The sequence below is a fragment of the Erithacus rubecula genome, assembly GCF_903797595.1.
Source record: "Erithacus rubecula genome assembly, chromosome: 3".
Taxonomy (NCBI): domain Eukaryota; kingdom Metazoa; phylum Chordata; class Aves; order Passeriformes; family Muscicapidae; genus Erithacus; species Erithacus rubecula.
Genome location: NC_136689.1, coordinates 4,880,304 through 4,900,576, shown reverse-complemented (window position 1 = coordinate 4,900,576; position 20,273 = coordinate 4,880,304). Strand labels below are relative to the sequence as shown.

The window sequence follows — 20,273 nt, the reverse complement described above, 5'->3', positions numbered from 1 at the left end:
CTGGAAAACACACTTCTCTAATAATTGTTTCAGCTTTAAGAGCATTCAAACGAGGTGCTGCAGCATGAAAAGCATGAACCTCAGCCCAAAAATGTTGTTAAGTTAGCTTACATCCTTCTTATGGCAACCAGACCCTTGAGACAGAATTTCCTACTTGTCAACTCCTTATTCCTGCTCACCCTCTTTCATGGCCAACAGAGAGATAACCCACAGGGTATGGGAATGTGTTAAAAACACTGAGAGGAAAACAAAATGCTGCTTCCCAGAAAAACACTACAGAAATTTAGGTGTAAGACTCTCACATGAGAATATTATTCTGCAACTGACACCATTTCCTGTGAGGATTTTTTTAAGGAGCCTCAAGATTTTACTGAACCTTCCTCCATGTATGACATTAAAACTACCCCCTTTGGATTTTTTAGCAAACACTTCAGATTCTTTTACCTCAGGGAAGCATATGAGAGGATTTCACTCTCCTCTGATGCACAAGGATGGGCAGCAACAACAAGCTACATAAATATACCATCCTCCACAGGAGTGTCACAGGATGCTGTTCAATTGATCACAATAAAATTAGTGTCATTGATTCAGAAAAGTTACAAGCAGCAGCCTACCTACCTATCCATCAGGCTGTAATCACCACTGCAAGCTGGCATTGGTACAGGAAATTAAAGGACATAAGAAACAACTTTGGTTTAAATAACACAGGCTGGGAATGCCTGAGAGCTGTAGCTGAGGGGCATAATTACAAAATGCTTTGTCTCAAGAGTTTAATCTAGGCAAGCCAAGCAACCTGCTGATTCAGGCTACAGTGGCCAGTAGGGTTAGACAATAAAAGAAGAATTGCAAAACATCCATGCACTGGATTGTAACATCCAGATCCTGAAAATACAGGGAGGGCTGTCCATGTGCTACCAGGAGTGAACATCAATGACATCTGTGAGGTGAAGGCTGCACTTTCCTTGGGTTTAGGTTACAAAGGGACACTCTGGTTTGCTCACTACAGAACCAAGCAAGCACATGCCACAGACACAGCAAAAATTAAAAAAACAAATATCTGTTTTGGTAAAGATCCCTAAGTATTCCTGCTTAGGTCACACCTTAAGCCTAAGGATGCAGAAATCAAGCTGCAAAGTTTATAGCTGATGACTTTGACACATGGCTCATTGCTGGGGAATGGAAATCACCTGCTGGTCAGAAATGGGACCCCCAAGGTGGGGATTGAAAATCTGGTAACCTTTGAAGGACAGACATTGACCATGGACTCTGTGGCTGGTTGGTGGCACAGCAGAGTCCACACACCTCAAAAGAGAGGCTTAGACTTCCTTTAGACCACAGTCCTGAGTGCTTTTCCCTGCACTTTCAGTGTTTTCTCCTTTCCCTAGACTCCTCCTTGAGGGAGGAGACAGCAGTCAAATAGAAGATCATATTGTGAGGAACAAAGATCCTCAGATTAACATTTTCTCTTACCCAAAAAAATGAAACTACCCATTCTAAAACAAGAAAATATTTGAAAAAATGAATGTTGTAAGGGTAACTGGGCATGTAGGAGAAAGAGGCCAAAGCCAGCAGCACTTCAGCCATAGCCATTGATGGGTGCTTGGTGTGCCTGGAAGTCACAGGTTTTTCTCCTTTCCCTGCTCCTTCTTGTTTTGTAATATTAAGACTAATCACAGTTAAAGTGTCGGACTTACAATTTCCCCCTAATCACCGTCCAAAAGCAAAATCTGACTTGCAGTGGCATGCTTTGTCTTGGATAGGTCTGACCAGGAGCCCCCAGCAGCTCTCACTCCAAGCATCCAAATGGACACAGAGAATTTGAAGGACATTTTTAAAAGCAAGGGAAGGGGTGCCAATGGTCTGAAATGACAGAAGTGCCAGCAAATGGAACCATATGCTGAAGGGAAAAGGAAAAATAAAAAAGCAATGATGACAAGGAAAATAAATGCTCAGAATAAAGAGCAGCATCAACCAAGAGCTGGAACTGGAGAGAAAGGAGGAGCAGGCTTGCTCACAGCTCAGAGCACCCACTGACCTGTGCAGGCTGCTGACTTGCATCCAGGGAAAGGTGCAGCCTCTCCCTCTGGCTGCTTGCTCAGGCAGATGGAAAAGCTGTGGGTTCAGCCCACGACATCCCAGCAGAGAGGGGAACAGCTCCTACTCTGTGCCTTGTCCAGGCTCCTGCTGCAGCCAGCCAAGCCAGCTCCTGCTTCCTCTGGCTCAACCCAGTGGCCAGGCTTCTGCTGGAGCTTCTGTCTAACCCACCAAACAACATGTAGGGCACTAATTCATCATCATAAACATAGCAGTAGATTACTGCCTAATGAAGGCTGTGGCCTCTAGTAAGTCTGCTTCTCTCATGTGGCTGATGAGCTTATTACAGCTTTGACTAAGAGGTAATATTACCCCTCCTTAAGAACTGAGTGGATTTGGAATTAATCCCTACTGCTGCTGTTTGACCAGAGACATGATCTTCCAAACATACCACTGATCCCTAGGAATGGGGACTTTTATTATTGTTCCTAAACCTATATAATTCCTCAAGTCATGCCCATGGCCCCTGAAGCACTTTTGAGATGTCACACTTGCTTTCTGTTTATTTAACACTCTCAAACAAGAGGCTTTCCCACCATGAGCAGACCATCCTCACTCTCCTGTCACTGTAACCAGCTCAGAGTAAGTGGAAAAGGTTATGTGATTTACATCAGAATCTAGGTAAATTTATTTAGGGTGTGTTGCATAGCCTGGAGTTTGAAATAAATTCACTAGTATTGCTTGATAATCTGGGATGCAATTATGTTTTTAGCTCTAGTAGCTTAAACAGCACAGTTCTTTCCAAAATACCCTTGCTTTGGTGAGAGCACATTTGGAAGCTGTGTCCCCTTCTTCACTCAAACAGCTTTTACAGCCTCTCCCACCTGCCAGCCCAGCTGTGCCACATCAGGCTGCATTTGGTGAGGGCAATGCACACCCCAATCCCATTAGGCACATCCCAAAGCTCCCACTATCCCATTTCCTGCAATGGACCATTCCTGCATCAAGTTAAACACTGCCTCACCCTGACCTGCCTGGCAAAGCTGGGTAGTCCTGACATGACTTGCAACCAGGGCTTTCTCCTGAACTAAAGATTTTTCTCTCTTCTCCAAAAGTTACTTCTTGTTTCTATCATACTCTGTTCCTTGTAAGCACAAAATAATTATTTTGCAGTACATCAAGGGGGAAATGCAGTCAGATTAAAAAAAAATAAATAAAAGCAACAAAATGTTCTGTAATATTAAATGAAGAAAAGTCAAATTTCAGATATTTCTGTTGCTCCCCGGGAGTGTCTCTGTGCACACCCCACTCATCCAAGGACTGCATCTCTGAAAAGCCAAACCTCCAAGCCAAGAGAGCTCTTCTCACCATATTGTCCAGCATCCAGCACAATATGGGCCAGGTCTAGGAGCTTATGTAAAACAGTTAACAACAACAATAACAATAATAACACAGATACAAGTTGAGGCAACTTAGAACTGCAGTGGTCCCAGTTGCCAGCAGCAGAACAACAGAGTCAACTGTGTGCACCCTTCCCTAGGCAGCTCCCCAGTTCCTGGTGCAGCTGGGGCTGTGTTGCTGGATGCTGTTTGACATGTTCTGGCAGACATAAATTTTTCCAGGCTCTCCCCTGCCAAGTTCTGGGTGAGAGCTGCAGCAGCACTGAAGGCATCTGAGAGCAGCTCTCCTGTTCAGCACGGAGCATGTTTCTTCTCTACCCTTCAGGGGGTGATAAGCCTTTACAAGGGGCTTTAAATCACTGCCTGGAGGATGCATAAAGGCAAAGGAATGTTACTACAGCTCAGAGAGATCAAAGTGCTGCATCAGTGTCATGAGTGTGCTGGGAGGAGGGTGGTGTGGAGAAACTGCCACAGAAACACTGCTTGTGGTGCTCATGGAGACTAGGAAAACAGCACCTGATGCAATTTCACATGTGGGTATTAATTACCTTAGCAAAATGCCACAACACAGAAGAAAACAAAAGGGTTTGTTGGTGGATTTTTTTTTTTTTTTCTGATGATGTCCTAGAAAGAGTTAGAACTGACACAAAAACTTTTTGAGGAGTGCTACAACACATGGTCATTCCTTCATCCCTTATATGCAATGAGCTCAGTGACAGAATTTACCAAATCACAGAGAATCTTGCCCCACAGTGTACATAATTTTAATGTATCCTGTCAAGAAAAATCAAGGTCATAGTGAGAATAAAGGTATCTAAAGTTTCTATAGCAACAATTACTAGGATGCAGTTGCCAAAGGTGCTTTCTTGTTGTTCCTGAAGTAGATTTACTGGCTGCTTTTTCCTTCCTGTTCACTAGTCTTTTTTGGTGATATCAGTACAGACATGATGCAAATGTGCTTTACTTGTCAGGATGATCTTGTAGACTATCCCTGCCCATGAGCTGAATACACAGGACATATCATGTGTAAGGGAAAAAAAAAATAAGCAGTCTGACCTTGAGATCCAAAGGGGGCACAACTGATTTAAAACATGCACACTTTTCTGAAGAGCCAGCTCCTTGTTGTAATTGCAAATGAAAAAGCGAAAGGAAAGAATTTAAGTTTCTCTTTTGTGTCTGTTTACTTTGTACATGGACAGCATCTTGTCTTTTTCTCCTAATGGACAAATTTCCTTGCTGTTTCTATTGCTCAGCCAAACCTCCAGGCAGGAGGGGAAATAAAAACAGCAGCCTAAGCACAGCAGAAAAAACCATTGCTGTGAAATTACAGCAGGATGGAAGTAGAAATGCTTTGGAGCTGAATCCTTCCTTTCTCACAGCCAGATAATTCCACTCTGCTGCAGCCCCCACAAAAGTCTGTACTCAGGGGGGAGGCAGGAGACTCTGCAGTGCTGGTCACCTCACCAAAGTGATTGGCTCAATGTCACCAAGAGAGTCAGGCTGGAATTGCACAGGAGGGTTGGTGTGGCCTGACAGGGATGGGTTCCACACTGGGAATCTGCTCTGGTGCTGCTGGTGTGCTCCAGCAGGATCCTCCTTGGATCTGAGGCTGGGACCAGGAAGGCAGACATGTAGAATGTGTATTAATTAATTAATTAATTAACTTATTTATTTATTTATTTGTAGGAAGTGTGTGGTGGTGCCTGCTGTCACCTGCTGCTCTGCAGCCTTCACAAATCCTGCTCCACTTGATTCCAGGACTTGATTTCACTAAGGGAAGAGCAGTTTTCACCTTTGTTCTGGATCTTTACTGCACCTTTCTTGGGGCTGAAACAAGGTGTTCAGCATTGGATAAAATATATACTGGGGATTAAATTGAAAAGCAAATTTACAGAATTTGTAGTCTCTTTTTAAAATCAGACTATCTGAACTTTCTCCATTTATTTTAAACAGATCAAATAGAAGATGCTGAAATTGCAAAGAGAAACAATTTGTGTATATCCCAGGGCAGCCACATCCAAAAGAACTACTAAATTTAACCTCCAAATGCATCTAAAGACATCAACAACTGCAAATGCTTTACTTTTTTTTTTTCTTTTTTTTTTTTTTTTTTTTTTGGGGGGGGGTGGTGGTGGATTGTTTTTGTTTGTTTGTTTTTGTTTTTGTTGTGGTAGGGTTTTTTTTGTTAAGGGAGCCTTACTATTAGCACTGCTCCCAGTGTGACCAATCTGTGACACACAGAGCAAATCATTTTTCTATCAGTGGAGTTAGCTGTGAAACACCAAGCACGTTCCACTTTGAACCAAAGAACTTCTTTGATCACAATCATTTGATTTGCTCTTCTCCAAAAGTTACCTCTTTGTTTCTATTGTACTCTGTTCCTTGCAAGCACAAAGCAAATTCTTGAAGTACATCAAGGGGGAAAATGCAGTCAGATCAGCAAAATGAAAAGCAACAAAAAAGTTCTGTTAGATTAAATGAAGAAAAGCCACATTTCAGGTATCATGAAGAAGATTTCTGAGGCCTCACATGGGAAACTCCAGACAGATTAGACCTTGTGCACCTAAGAAATTTGCTATATCCCTGACATTCCTACCATGACTCTGCAGCATGGTTTTTAAAGTAGATTCTTGAGGTTGTTTGAGCATATCTAAAAATGTAAACAAATGTGGTTTTTTTCCTTGCCTTTGCCAGATCAAGTACTAGAGACATGTTTGCTGCAGCTGAGTGACATCCATCTATTCAAATCCCTTCTGAACTGGAAATAATATCAGCTAGATCCATTACCTCCTGCTTTATTGGCAGCTTGGGTGCTTGTTCAGAAAACAGTCCCTCCTAGTAATGTAATAAAGCCCCCACCTTGGAGATAATTAGATTGTCTGTGATATAGAATCCACTGATGATCATTTCCCTGCTGATTTTGGCTTGCTACTCCAGCTCAGGTTGCAGTCTCCATCACTGCATGCTCTTACATTAGATCATGTGAGTCTCATCACCTAACAATTGCCATAGCAGATTTATTTGGATTTTTTTTCTTAACTCTTCCATAATAACAGCAACCAGACAAACCTCAGAGTGTCATTAACGTGCTTTTAAAAATGCACTGAAATGGCTTTTTCAATTACCTCAAGATTTAATATCCTGGCCACAACACAGATATCTCTCACTCTAACAACAAATCCTTCCAGGAGAGAACACACGACACCATCCTTCCCTGAATTCCCTTTGGGTCCCCAGTGCATCCCAGAGGCTGATGAATTCAGAATGTGAGCAAAAGCACATTCCACAAATGCAATGAACACTCAGACACAGCCATGCCAATTCTAGAGTCCTCACTTGTCATGAATTTCATTACTAATAAATGAGGGAGCCACAACCTCATCATCTATTTCCTCTTGAGTCCCCTCCCTTGCTCCCGTGGTGCAGCCTGCCCCAGAATGTCCCAAGAACACAGATTTTGGTTTTCTGTTGAACATTCTTGCTCCTGGTTTCAACCATTGAAGGGTGAGAGAAAACAAATCCACTCCTTAGATGCATCAGCCTGTACATGATGCTCTCCCTGTCCCAACAGGTGGAATACACGACTTTGCACATCCCCTGGGGGCTGAGGATCATCTTTCTAATTATCCTCATGTCTTTAAACAATGGCACTGGACGACTGGCAGCAGCTCTGTGCAATGGACAGCAGATGAGATAGCACTTGCTAATCCTGAGCTAAAAACACCCAGTGTAAGTAGGAATATTTATTACCCATTTTTAGGCATTTAAACTTTACCCAGTGGTATTAAATACTTAACTAAAACAGCAGAAGGTTGAGGAGGAAGAAACCAAGACATGAAGGGAAAGTTGGTTTCCCTTGATGTCAGGAACACTGACGGTTTTGATGTTTTGGTATCAAAACAAGTACAAGAGCACTCAGTTTGAGGATGTCATTTTTGTCCTCTTATACTCAAGAGCTGCAAGTTCTCCCCTGGCTGTTTGAGGCTGTAACTCTCTCGTGGGCACAGTGCCTCCACCAGAGGTTTTCTCCAGTCGTGGCTTTTTGCTGACACTCTGCAATTTATGAACTTCCATGGGAAGCAAAGAGGGTGGATTTGCTCATTTACCTTGCTAGAAACTAACCCTTAAATCCACACAGGCTGCTAATATATAAATACCCCATGGATATTGGATTAGTATTTAACTTCCCACCAGTTGAACAATTCCAAAGCAATACTAACCAATTCTTTCAGCATTTCCCATGAGCAGCATGGCTCAGGCCATCAGTGATAACAATGAATATTCCATGACACACAAAATATTGTTTCTGTGCAGAGCACTTGTTTTTCCCAATACTATTGTCTATTGGTTTGCAAAGGCTGAGGTTCACCAGCACAATGGAGGTTGCCAAATCCTGGGATTCCCGGGAAACATCCCAATAGCCTTGGAGTTCTGCCTGAGCCTGGATAAACACAATGTATTACAATCAACAAAGGCCCTAATTAATGGATGCTGACATTGTACCTCTGGAGGAACAAACAAAGGGGAAAGCATGGCCCTCTGCCCAAGGATCTGAGTCTAACTCAGGCTGGCAACACAGATCAGACATGCCAGGCCTGCAGAGGGAAGGCTGACACTGAGCTCTCCCTTTGTCTTATGTCAATACAGACACAGGCAGTGGCAGCAGAAAGTAAAACATCTCTCCCTGAGACTTGAGGGCTTTTCTTGCCTTTTTGTCCACAAGCAAGTTCAGATTTTATCTTCCTTCATCTCCCTGCTGCCTCCCTGCACACACGTGCCTTTTTTTACTCATGAAATTCCTCCTAAATGAAACCCTTTTTTTTTTTTTTTTTTTTTTTTGGTTCTACCAGCTCAGAACATCTCCATCCAGGAGCAGATATCTCACCTCCTCCCCTCTCATGACCTAAGACACCCACCTCCCTGGTTCAAATGCTCTCACATATTTGGCTCAAAAGGTATTTTCCACCTTTTCCTACTGCTCCTAACAGCCTGCAATCTCTGTATGGCTTATAATTTCCTCTGACCACAGAGGATCCCATGTTTTTCCATCCTGTCTGAACTCTTCCACTTCCATCAAGATCATGAGAAGCTGTCAAATAAAATCACATGCTCTGACAGTGCACTTGGACCCTGGGGATGGGAAGCAGGAGGAACCATTGGCATCTATGGATGGCAGGGATATGAATAAAGTCCTTGATGCAGAGGATGTTAGCACACCCCTGGATATGAGAAAATGAAATACATGTAATCTACAAGCAAATCAAGTGCAAATGCAGACCACAATTCAAATCTGAGCACCTTCCCACTTCTAAAACATGCTATTTTTGGGACATTTTTTGATTTGTTTATCTTCCTTTGCAAAAGGAATTCATCATTAGTTTAAATCCCTCCAGGTGTTCTGTTTCCATTCCTGTTTTATTTCCATTAAAATACTCTTCACTCAGACAAAATCTTACTTAGTTTTCATTATTTTTTTTTAAACTGAGAAATTCAAATGTATTGAAAAAGAACTGTAATAAGGCCCCTAAAGATTTTAAACCTGAACAAGTGACACATAGAAACTTCTCTTCCCTGCAGTTGAGAAAATTGTGTTACTATGCACAATATTGTCATTATCCTCTCTACTATTATGCCTATACACAAGGAAGTTGAAATATCTACTTCATGCTGGTGAAAAGTGGACAGAACTAGAGGAAAATGTAATAATAATAATGATAATAATAATAATAATAATGATAATAATAATAAAGACAACAAAACCAGACCAGAATTGAAGATATTTTAAAAGTACTTACCCAGCATCACTGCTATTGCCACACAGTAACACATCTTCTGTACCATTTTTTATGAAATAGTTCACTGCAACAGAAATAGAGAAATGGCTTTTTAATAAACACATTCTGGAAATGATAACATTCAAAAATATCATCCACCAACCAGCATATTCAACTGGGACACCAACTGAGAGATGAATGGCACGCTTTTGCTTTGTTTTGCCTATTTTAACTTTTATTAATTGGAAAAATAAATATATTTTTTTCAAGTCTCTGTAGGCACTTGCTGTTTGTATTCTGAATCTGACCAGTTGAATAAGGTGACAATGGGCTGTGGGCAATGTTTTCAGAAAATTCTATTCAGCTCTGTCCCTCTGTTCAAACCAAGAATATTGTTACTAATTTTTCTAAATGTAATGAAACCAAACCATATGCTAGCCTGTAACTTTTAGTCTCTTCACTGATGAGACACATATTAATTGAAGTTTGTGGCAGAAATTACTGACTCATAGGTTAAAAACGTAACCAGCTATAACTGAGAATGTAAAAATATTAACAAAGCAGCCTACTCCCTCAGTCTGGTGGATTCTGTTCAGCACAGAAAACACACAGCATAAAGCCAAAGAAACAAAAATGCACCCTGTTAAAGATCAAACAAACAAGGAAGTATTCACAAAGACAAATATTTATCACTGTAGTCATCTGTAACAGCAATGGAGAGACAGACACTTCTCAAGGGAACCTCAGAAGATCAAGCTAAATTTAAGTGCTGTGGATCATTCCCAGGTTGACTATCTATAAGGCTTAAGGAAATTAGCATCTCCAGGCTAATGAGAGACTTTGCAAACACACTTCTCTCTCCAGCCAGCCAAGTCTAACATGCAGAGTGACAGAACAGCAGGACAATTTCTTCCCAAAAGGAGAAGTAAAATCAGTGTTCTGGAGGGAGCATGAAGAAAAGATGTTCTGAGAAGCATCTCTAAAACCTGGATGGTGACAGGGAAGAGCAGACACCTGCTCTAGAAACATAAGAAATGCAAAACAGAGGTGTGCAGCTCTACTGAGGAAGGGTAAATAATGTGGTGTGCTGTGCTGCAGCAGAGAGGATGTGACTCCCTCTTGACCAAGACATGATGGTGGCAGCTTGCCTGGCTTGGTGAGCAGAGGCGCCTCTGCAGATGCTGTTCACACGAGGTTCCCCATTCCAGACTAACCCTCTGCTGTGAAATGTTTTAAAAATCAAGAGTGACAGCTTATCCAGGCGGGCTATGCAGAGAATGCTTCATGGCTCAAGCATGAACAGATGTGCTGTGGCTCTCTCAGTAAGCTGGGAGCAGTGGAAAAGCCCTGCTCTGCTGCATGCCAAGAGGGAATTACTGCCCAGGAGCTTGTGGTTACAGGGGCACGTGATGCTGTTCACAAGTTGTCAGAGCACAGATCCTGCTCAGGTTGGATGCTTTGCCACTTTGGTCACATGGGGTTTCTACAGGAACACCTTGTGGGACAGCAACACTCAGGACTGAGGGTGGTTGAGGGTTGAGATCAGTCACCACAGAACAGGGAAAGGTCTGCATCACCTTTCACCCTCCAGTTCTGCTGGGCAGGGACTCGTGCTTTGCTCAGGACAGTGGCACCTTGTTTGGGATACCATCAGTCAGTGGCACAACACACCAGAGCACTTTCTCTATGAGCAAGATGGTCTTTAAGGTCCTATCCAACACAAACCATTGTATGATTGTATGATTCTATGACTCTGTGATTCTATGATTCTATGATTCCATGTTTCTATGATTCTATGATTCCAGGTTTGATTGAAATTCTGGAGCACACTGCTGGTTGCAAACCAAAACAACATCTCCTGGTCAACCAAATCAGAAGATAAGAAGAGTCTGAGCACAGGACTGAGGAGGACAAGGATTCTCTGTGTGCAAACAAGAAATCTGAAATCTCAAGAACAGACAAAATTCTGCTTTCAGCTGCTGACTTAAGCATTTATATTTTTAAAACCAGGAGCCATGCAGGGGCCAAGGAACCCCATGAAATGCAGGATGAAGAACTGGTGTGCAGGTGTTGCTGGGAGGGCACATCTTCACCATGGGGTCTGTGCAGGGCAGTGCCACAGCCACTGTGACAAACCTCAGGCTGGGGAAGAGGCAAGCTCCCCATTCCCCACTGATAAATGAAAGGGGGATTAGAGCTTTATACCCAAGGAGACAAATTGCTGTGTTATCAAAAATGTGCACAACAATCAATCTTTCCTTCAAAGCCCGTTGGTTTGGGTTTCAATCAAGCCTGCTGGGCAATCAGAGAGCTGCAAGAAGCAAGCAGGCATTCCCTGTGCTTTGGAGAATGAACAACCTTGGTGCCAAATTAACCCACGGCCTCAGCTTCCCATCAGTTAACTCTAACCTGGGCAAAGCTCTAGGAACTCCTTTTTCATGCAGAGCAGGATTTTCCCTCTGAAAACTACTCAAACTGAGCAATGCCACCTGAAAACATGGTGATTTTTCATTGCCATGGGAGAGTGCAATTAATTTTTGTTTTGTTTTTCAATGAAAAATTTCAGATTGTGAGTGGGGGAAAAAATAGAAAAACAAATATGGAAAATAAAATTGAAACCCTCTTTTTTAGTTGTTTACTATCAGGGTTTGTTTGGGTTTTTTTTAATTTTTAAAGTAAAATTAGCCAAAACCATGATATTCGTAGCTCATATGTGTTTGTCCATAAACCTAATTCAATATGCAATTCTTTCCAAAGGTATTGATTTTTTTTTTTTTCCCTGCCAGCTTTACTAAAAAGTTGCTGTCACAATCATAGAGTACACGAAGCTTTTTAGGAATTTTTCTACAGGAATTTCCAGAGTAAGGTAACTACTTAGTCATATTTTAAAAAGTAAAAATGGTCTGAATGACAAGGTCTCCTTAAAGTTCATGTTCTGCCTCCTACACTTCTCAAAGCAAATAACACTGACCATGACTTTAAAGTGATGATATGCAAGTGAGTAAAATCACAAAATTTCCATGACTATTCTTGCAATGGCTTCCTCCCAAAATCAGTCCCTCATAATTTTATCTGTTTCATTCTACACTTTTTCTGATTTCTCAATATCTTCCAGCTTTCTGCATTGCTCCCTCCCACACCAGGTGATTCTAGCAGAGTGCACATTCACAATATCTCTACTTGTCAAATTAAAAGTGGGAAAAAAAAGCAAACTTCCTCCCAAAAAAATTATATTCCAATTAAAAATGTGCTCCAGCTTGTGCTTTCCACACCTCTATCACACAAATGAGCAGAAAGCCAGTCAGGTACATAGACTGCAGGATAGAAACCTTCCTCATTTTTGTGTGAATGAAAAGAAAATTTTCTCATTCAGAAAACTAAAAAAGGTAGAAGTCAGCTTACAAAACACAGCTTCTACCTCCAGTTTCTGAAATGTTACTTCGACTCATCCTACAACAAATTAATTCCAATTAAAAATAAAACCACCACAACAACCCTATATATTATCACACTTGCATAAAGAGCAACATTCAAATATCATTAGTCACTGCCCAGAGAAGAGTCCTCTGGCTGACTTTCTAACAAAAACTTCAGAGAGGTGTTTGTTATCTCAGACTATTTATTGCAGCCACACGGGCGCTCGCTGGTTGGAGACTCTCCCTGAGCTGGGGGCTGGCACAGAGCACTGACAGCCACCCAAGGTCCCCATTCCAAATTTAAAATGCAGTTCAGAAAGCTCCATCTCCTTGGGCTTGTGCTATGTGGAAAGGAAAAAGACAGCAGCCCCTCCTCGCCCTGGCACAAAGGCGCTTTGCCTCCTGGTAATACGCGATAATTAAAACCAATCCTCGCTTCCCTCGCCGTGTGCACACTGTGTCACACACGGAGAAGCCTCTAATAAATGAAATTGAGTTTGGAGATGAAAAACATGCCTCACAAAAGCCATGGAACAGGCTGTATTAAGGGTGTTATTAGGGGAGATTGCTTGGGAAAAAAAAACAAAAAAACAACAAACCAGCACTGCTGGTTAGTTTTCCTGGCTGAAAGAGGTTGTAAATAATTATAATAATCAGCTACTCTCCTGTTGCTGAGCCCATGACAGGGCTCTGGTTCTTTTGGAGACTCCTTTGCTGTCCCCTGGCATTTGCTGCTGCTAACCCTTCTGCTGAGTTTCAGAGGCTCTTGGGTGCTCTCCTCTCCTTGTTTCCCATCCTCCCACTTTCCCTGGGAAATCACTCCTAGCCCAGATCTCTGCTGCCTCCATACCCTGTAGCCACATGGAAGGACAATTCCTACACTTCAGGAGAAGTTATGGACCAGATGGTTGGGGGTAGAAGGAGCAGAGATCAAGGGGACAACTTTATGTACAGCACTGGCAGCTGCATGACTTTGTGGTAAACACAGTTTGGAATTCTGGGCATGAATTGTCCTGCAGGAGATATGGAGGGGCTGGGAGGAGGTTGTAGAAAATCATACAACCAGGTGGTGAGAAGAAATTGGTCTCCTTCAGTTTGAGTCTCTCTGGAAGGCTCCTGTGAGTGCCTCTCCCCACTCTCCAGACAAGTCAGAGAAGCAATTTCCCTGCCAGGCTCAGCAGTCGCCACAGCACAGAAAATGTCTCCAATTTTGACAGTACAGCTTTTTCCCCCTTTGTGAAAAAGCCACTAAAAATACCAATCAAGCCCTCTTGAGCTAGATGGCTCCCGTGCACTAGGAAGAGGCTCTGAAAGCCTCAGAGATCCTCAGTACCTGGCTTGTGCTGCTCACAAGGAACAAAAAGCACATCAGGAGAGGAGAAAAGCACATCAGGAGCTTTTGGAGGTGTGCACTAGAGGAGAGTGGAGAATTCAGATGCTGTCAAATTGGCTTGGAGACGTTGCCAAGCCCAGGAGCATCCCCAGGAAGACAAGACAATGGAGACAATGACTAGCAATAAACACACATGCTGGCTTTTAAACATCTTCAGATAACCTTCTTCTATACCTCTGTGCCTCACCAGTCACTCAGACCCACACCCTTAGGGCTGTAGTGAGCATAGCATGTAACTAAAAGCTTATTTAGTACCACTTGTTCAGACATGCTCCACATGAATAGACAGCAAAATGCTGAAGTGAGCCCTCTGCAAGTTCTGTTTAGTGTTTTATGGAATTTTTTTAAATGTTCCACACAAAAGGATTAAAAGCTGCTACAAAGGTTGAAAGCATTTGTGATTACAGACAGATGATGGAAAAATAGGAAAAAAACTCAACTTACTGGGATGAAGAAAATGAATAAATTAGATCAAGAAATGGCTGAGAGACAGAAAACATGGGTTAAGATGAAAAGTCACTATGTAGGGTCTCTGTGGGCTAGCAGAGCTACACCTGCACTTCTTTGTTACATTTTTAAGTAAAATGGAAAGAGAGGGTGAGCAGAGAGGTAACAGCATCTCCTATACACAGTATTTTCCAGGTAAATAAAGTGAAGCATGGACTGAATGAGGAGAACTAGAGACACCTACTCCACTAAAAAAAACCCAAAAAAATAGTAGAGAAATGCAAAGTGAAATATTAAGTTGTCAGAAAGTGAAGAAAAGCAGAGAAAGAGAAAATCTCACCTATTCACAACTTTGCCAGTCCTTAAATTCCCTGTGTAAGTTCAGGCAAGAGAGATGGAATTTTTTTTTTTTTTTTGATAGAGCTTCCTAGTCAACACTTTTACGTGATATGAAGCTGTGATCAGAGGAAAATGCAATATTGAGATACAGGAGGGCAAAGATGGAGTAATATATAGGAAAGAATTGATGAAGAGTGGTTTGTTTCTATTAGTTCTGTTCAGTAACTTTTCCAATGATATGGACAAGGAGATCAGGTGCAGCCTCAGTCAATTTGCACCAAGCTGAGTGGGAGTGTGGATCCCTTGAAAAGCTTCTCACCCTCTACAACTCCCTGACAGGAGGGTGCAGCCAGCTCAGGGTTGGTCTCTTCTCCCAGGGAACAAGTGGTGATAGGACTGGAATAAATCACCTCCAATTGCACATGAGGAGGTTTGGATTAAATATTAGGAAATATTTCCTGATGGGAAGGGTTATCAGGTGCTCAGGGAGGTGGTGGAGTCACCATCCCTTCAGGTGTTTAAAATGAATGTGACATTTGGGGACAGGGTTTATTGGTGGGCTTGGCAGTGCTGGGGTAATGGTTGTTCTTTATGGTCTTAAAAGTTTTTTCCAACCTAAATGACTCAGTGATCTGGAAGACAGACCACTTTCAGTGCTTTCAATAGGGTACCTGCCACTCTGGAAAGTATTGAGAAGGTAATGAGAATGACTGGGAAAATTTAAGAAGAGCAGCAATTGAAAAAAATAGGCATCTTTTATGCCAGAAAAAAGGTGACTATCACAGCAAAAAATAGCATGTATTCTGGAAAAGGAGAACAAGGAGCTTTGTGTGCTCCCAGTGACAAGAATGTGATAACAGTGTTTTTTGCCTTCAGAAAATGCAAGGGGGAAAAGAAAAGAAGAATTTTCAAAACTAAAGATAAAGGAAATATTTTTCACTATATTTCCCATTTGAACTGCTGAAGTTGCTGCTGCAGGCTGCCCCTGTGGACAAAACATTCAAAGAAAGATTTGTTGCCTGTGTAGATAAGGATATCCCGAGTTACAATAGTTATTGTTAATAGAAAATGAGAAAAATATCTATACTTTGAGCTCTACTAATCGTTTTCTGGAGCAAATGGGGCTGTTGGTGCCACAGAGAGATGCTGCTCTAGGTAAGCCACAGCCAGATTGAGCCTGGGAATTCCCATATTTTATCTCTACCACACTTAGGGGAATTCAGCACTGATGAAAATTATCAGGAGAAAATATATCTTTACTTATTCCCTAAACCAGTGCAGAAAGAGCAAGCAGCAATGCAAGTTATTCTCTGCTCATGGTGCACCTGGGCTGAGTGCTCAGGGGTAAAAGCAGAAGATGCCTCTTGCCTTTGCAATGCACTTCATTGCTGAACCTGGAGCATGGAACAGTCCATGGACAGGCTTTAATGGGCACAGAGAAACTCCTTTTAAATGCACATCACTCAAGCCAGGTGGTGTTTTAATTCTGTAGTTTATGAAGAATTTGATGTTACAGGAAAACTGAAAGTGCTTAGTCTGGATTTTCCATGGCAGATCTTTCCTCAAGTAGATCTCTCCTTTCTATGAGCAGTGATGAGAACAAAAGGTGTAACTGAGGTAGAAATCCTCCTGTTTCACAGAATATTTCAAATATTTACAATATAAGAATTTAATCTTTCACCACAAGGCTGAAAAAATCTTACTGGGTGATCAGGAAGAGACAGTATTTTTTTCAGCATGATGAATTCCTATGTTTTTCTGATCCTTGCACTTCTGATGGGGCTTTCTTTTTCTATTTAGCTTAAAAAATTAAAGTGCACAGGTACAATACCCATGTTAATAACACATCAGAGCATTAAGTTTTGAGCATTGATGAAGCTATTTATCAAAAGACCCACAGCACTTGAACAAAGCCACAATATTTACAGTTAAAGTAGAGTAATGTCAATAGATTCCATGCTGACAAGCACCAGCTGAAAGCCCAGAGAGGTTCCTTGTTTTAATCACTGGTTCATATACAATCATACATAATAAAACACCTATTCCAGTCCCAACTTGATTTATTGCTTCTCTCTTTCCTCCCACCTCCATAATTATTCATCAAACACTCACTGTCTTCTATTACCACCTCAGACAACTCCTCAAACACTTCAGCCCTCCCCAAACTGCCTACATTGATTGTCTGACTTGGGCAAAATTCTTTTCTCTACAGTTCCCATACAGATTCAGAGTATCTGTTCATAGAGCTCCATATCAGTAGTTCTGGAAACAAAAATGATTTCATCAGACAGAGATGACAATTAGGCACAGAGATTAGAGCAGATATGTCTGTACAGACATGCAGACATTTCTAGATATTCACAGATCTGTGCCTCAGCATCTGCTCCACACAAGCCTTTGATCCCAAGTGCCCAAGAATCCACAATTTTGGATGGGTATCCCCAAAACTTCACATGCTCTATACATCTTTCTAAATATAGAACCTGAAGCAACCCTAAGTCTTCCAGGTTTAACTAGAGGTGACAAAAAATACCACATTAATCTTGATCTGGATTTTTCTTTTAAAAGTTGTTCTGTTTTTCTCCCCAGATCACTGTTAACCACACAATTTGACTCCAGAAGAAGAGAAAAATCACTGCCATGCAGTGAATGCCAGAAAGTACTCTAGAAGAAAAAAAATAACAACCCTGAAATACTCTTAAGCCATAAAAATAGTAGTTGATCCCTCCCACTAAAAGGCTCCTAAAGCTTGAACATTAATTTATTTTACTTGTTTGCTTTTTGTTTTTTTGTTGTTTTATTTTTAATGTCAATTGCTTGGACAGGACTATCCAAAGGAAATTACAGGGTTGTTCTTTCTTGCCTTAAAAGATTCTGATTTTGAGAGAGAACATATATAGAACACTTGAAAATAAGACTCTTTCAGAGTGTCTTAAACAAAGTATTTAGTCTAAAGAAAAAGAAAATGCTGGAGTTTAAGACTATCATTCCATAAGTGACTTTATAATTTAATTATAGTTTTAAGGTTCTTTAAAGCATTTTTGCTTCTGCTTTCAGCCCTTACATTAAGCTCTGCTCAACAAAAAGACTCAGATTTCTACTTACTGACTAGTCAATAATCCATTTTCATAATGGAATACATAAATGACATTAAAGATTCTAAAATCATCAGCTACATGAATCAACTGCACTCAGCCCATTGGTACATCTCTAAGCCAGTGACACATCTGACATCCTATAGCCTTTAATCCCTTCTAACTCACACATTCATGAAGCTCCACTTCATCAAATACATCTTTAATTTAAACACCACAACCCAAGACAGACTTTCAAGACTGTTATTTGGAGCTGCTTTCCTAGAAATCTTTGCAAGTATTGAAATTAGGCTTATAGTTTTTTAATGAGCTGGTGTTTCTAAACTATTAACCAACCAATGACTTCAATATTGATGCACTGATCTCATAATTTTCATAATGCTTTGGATGTAAACTATCATTATTTTCAAACCTTTTTTCCCCTTTTATTTCATTTTTATATTCAATCACTGCTCCATCTAAAACTCCAGTTTTTCAGGTTTGCTATTATTAATGTCTAAAAATAATCCTCCTTGGGCTTATTGATCACAATCTCTTACCAAATCTAGAACTGCAGGTAGGAAAATAATTACCTATCAGTAGTCCCTGCTTTCCCAGATGAATGATTGTAATTATACCACTGGCACTTGACATGAAGAATTTTTTAGCCTGATTTTATCTGATGCTCAGCTGTCCCTCATCCCACAATCCATTCATTCAAAGAGTAGTTGCACAGAGGAAACTGGGAGACCTGATGAACAACTTCTCCCTTAATCTTCATTTTCCCCCTCCCTAGGTTTGAAGTGGTAAGTAAGCATTACTCATTGAAGACAAAGCCAGAATGGGATAATTTTTTCTGACAAACCTTTTTAGAGGTTGCTGTTTAAATTTTGAGTCATTTAAATGGGTGGATGGAATATAAAAATTCTCTTGCTCATCTCAAAGAGAGGTGCCCAGCAAAAGGCAGATTTTAGACCTGAATCTCCACTGTGAGTTGAAGAAAGACTAAAAATTTGTCTCACCTTATCATGACTGCTGTGTGCAGTAATTAAGCTGAGACACCAGAGGCACCCAAGTTTCTTTCACAGAATTAAGCTTTTAATCACATTGACAAGAAAGTTTCCTTCTTGACAGTCTGATTGGGAATATTTGCTGACACTTTTGTTCTAGGACTTTGTACTCCAGTGTTTAGTGAACCTGAATAGGAGCCAGTTTGAATTTTCTCACAGGATCTCCATGTTTATAATTTTGTCTCTTTCTTCTCAAGTTACCTGGCACCTCCTCCAGCTGCAGAATCCATTGAGGTGATGGCAAGAACAAGAAAAATGTTGGGTGGACGGGCAGGGATTCCTTATTGGATTTAGTGTATGATCATCTCATGGCAGACAGAAGGGAAAACCCAACAATTCTCAACATTAGCAACCTTGCAATGCAGGATTGACAAGATTTATAGAAAAATGACTTTTCTTGAACACACAAAAGATTTTTCTAGAATAGGAAGGTACCTGTGGGTTTTGAGCATGGAGTTAAGGGAAGGAATTCCAGAAATCTGGGGTTGTGGTGGTTATTTCCTCAGGGATCAACTAAAATCAAGAGCTACCGCATAATTTTGGTTAAGCCAGTGATGGTGCAGAGTTTATAAATGGATTTTTTTTCCTGTATATAAAACCAAAATGAGAGGATCGAGAAGACAGATGAGAAAAAAAAAAAAATCCTGCCTGGAGGATGAAAGCAGATAAGAAAAGATTACAGAACTTTGTCCAGATATGAAGTAAGTTTTGAATAAAAAGGCAGACCTGCAGCCATCCCAGGCCATCCCAGATGGCTGTCCCAGAGACACAACCAAATGTCCCTTTAGCAAGTGCCCACAGCATAGAGTTATCTCAAACTAAAAAGGGCTTTAAAAGACTCAAAACTGAGTTCTTATCTTTCTCCACACCTCATGACTAAATCTCTCAACTATTTTCTCTGCAGCACCAAACAATTCTTCCCTATATTACCCTTTCAAGGGGTTTTACTGTTTTCTGTTTTTTCATTCATGCAAAAATGGTTTTAAGGCACAGGAGGAGGCTGATGCCATTTCAGAGGTTCCCTGCTGCCCTTTAAAATAATAAAATGTTCTTAAAGAATCCAAAGCAAATTTTTTGCTCTTCAAGAGGAGCAGAACTATCACATCACCCCATTTTAATTCTCTATTTTGGCTTCCTGTTAAACAGAATTAAGAATTTATCCAATTTTAGTTTTCAGTGGTTTTCATTCCTTTATTTCTTTACATTCTCCTTTTTCTATAAAGTGGATCTCTGACAGTACTTCAGGTTTCTGTTTTCTGGGTTTTTTTAGATTGGTATTCCTGCTCCAAACTAAATGACTCAGCCACATTGGTTTTGAAATCTCCA

The 20,273-nt window shown here is 41.0% G+C and overlaps 1 protein-coding gene across 1 annotated transcript in view; it reads right to left on the bottom strand.

The window, feature by feature from the left end:
• LOC306799988 (sodium channel protein type 5 subunit alpha-like) overlaps positions 1-20,273 on the bottom strand; it is a 210,369-nt gene that overhangs the window by 123,528 nt on the left and 66,568 nt on the right. The window contains 1 exon segment of the mRNA XM_079301701.1: positions 9,230-9,293. Coding sequence (XP_079157827.1) covers positions 9,230-9,293 — 64 coding nt within the window.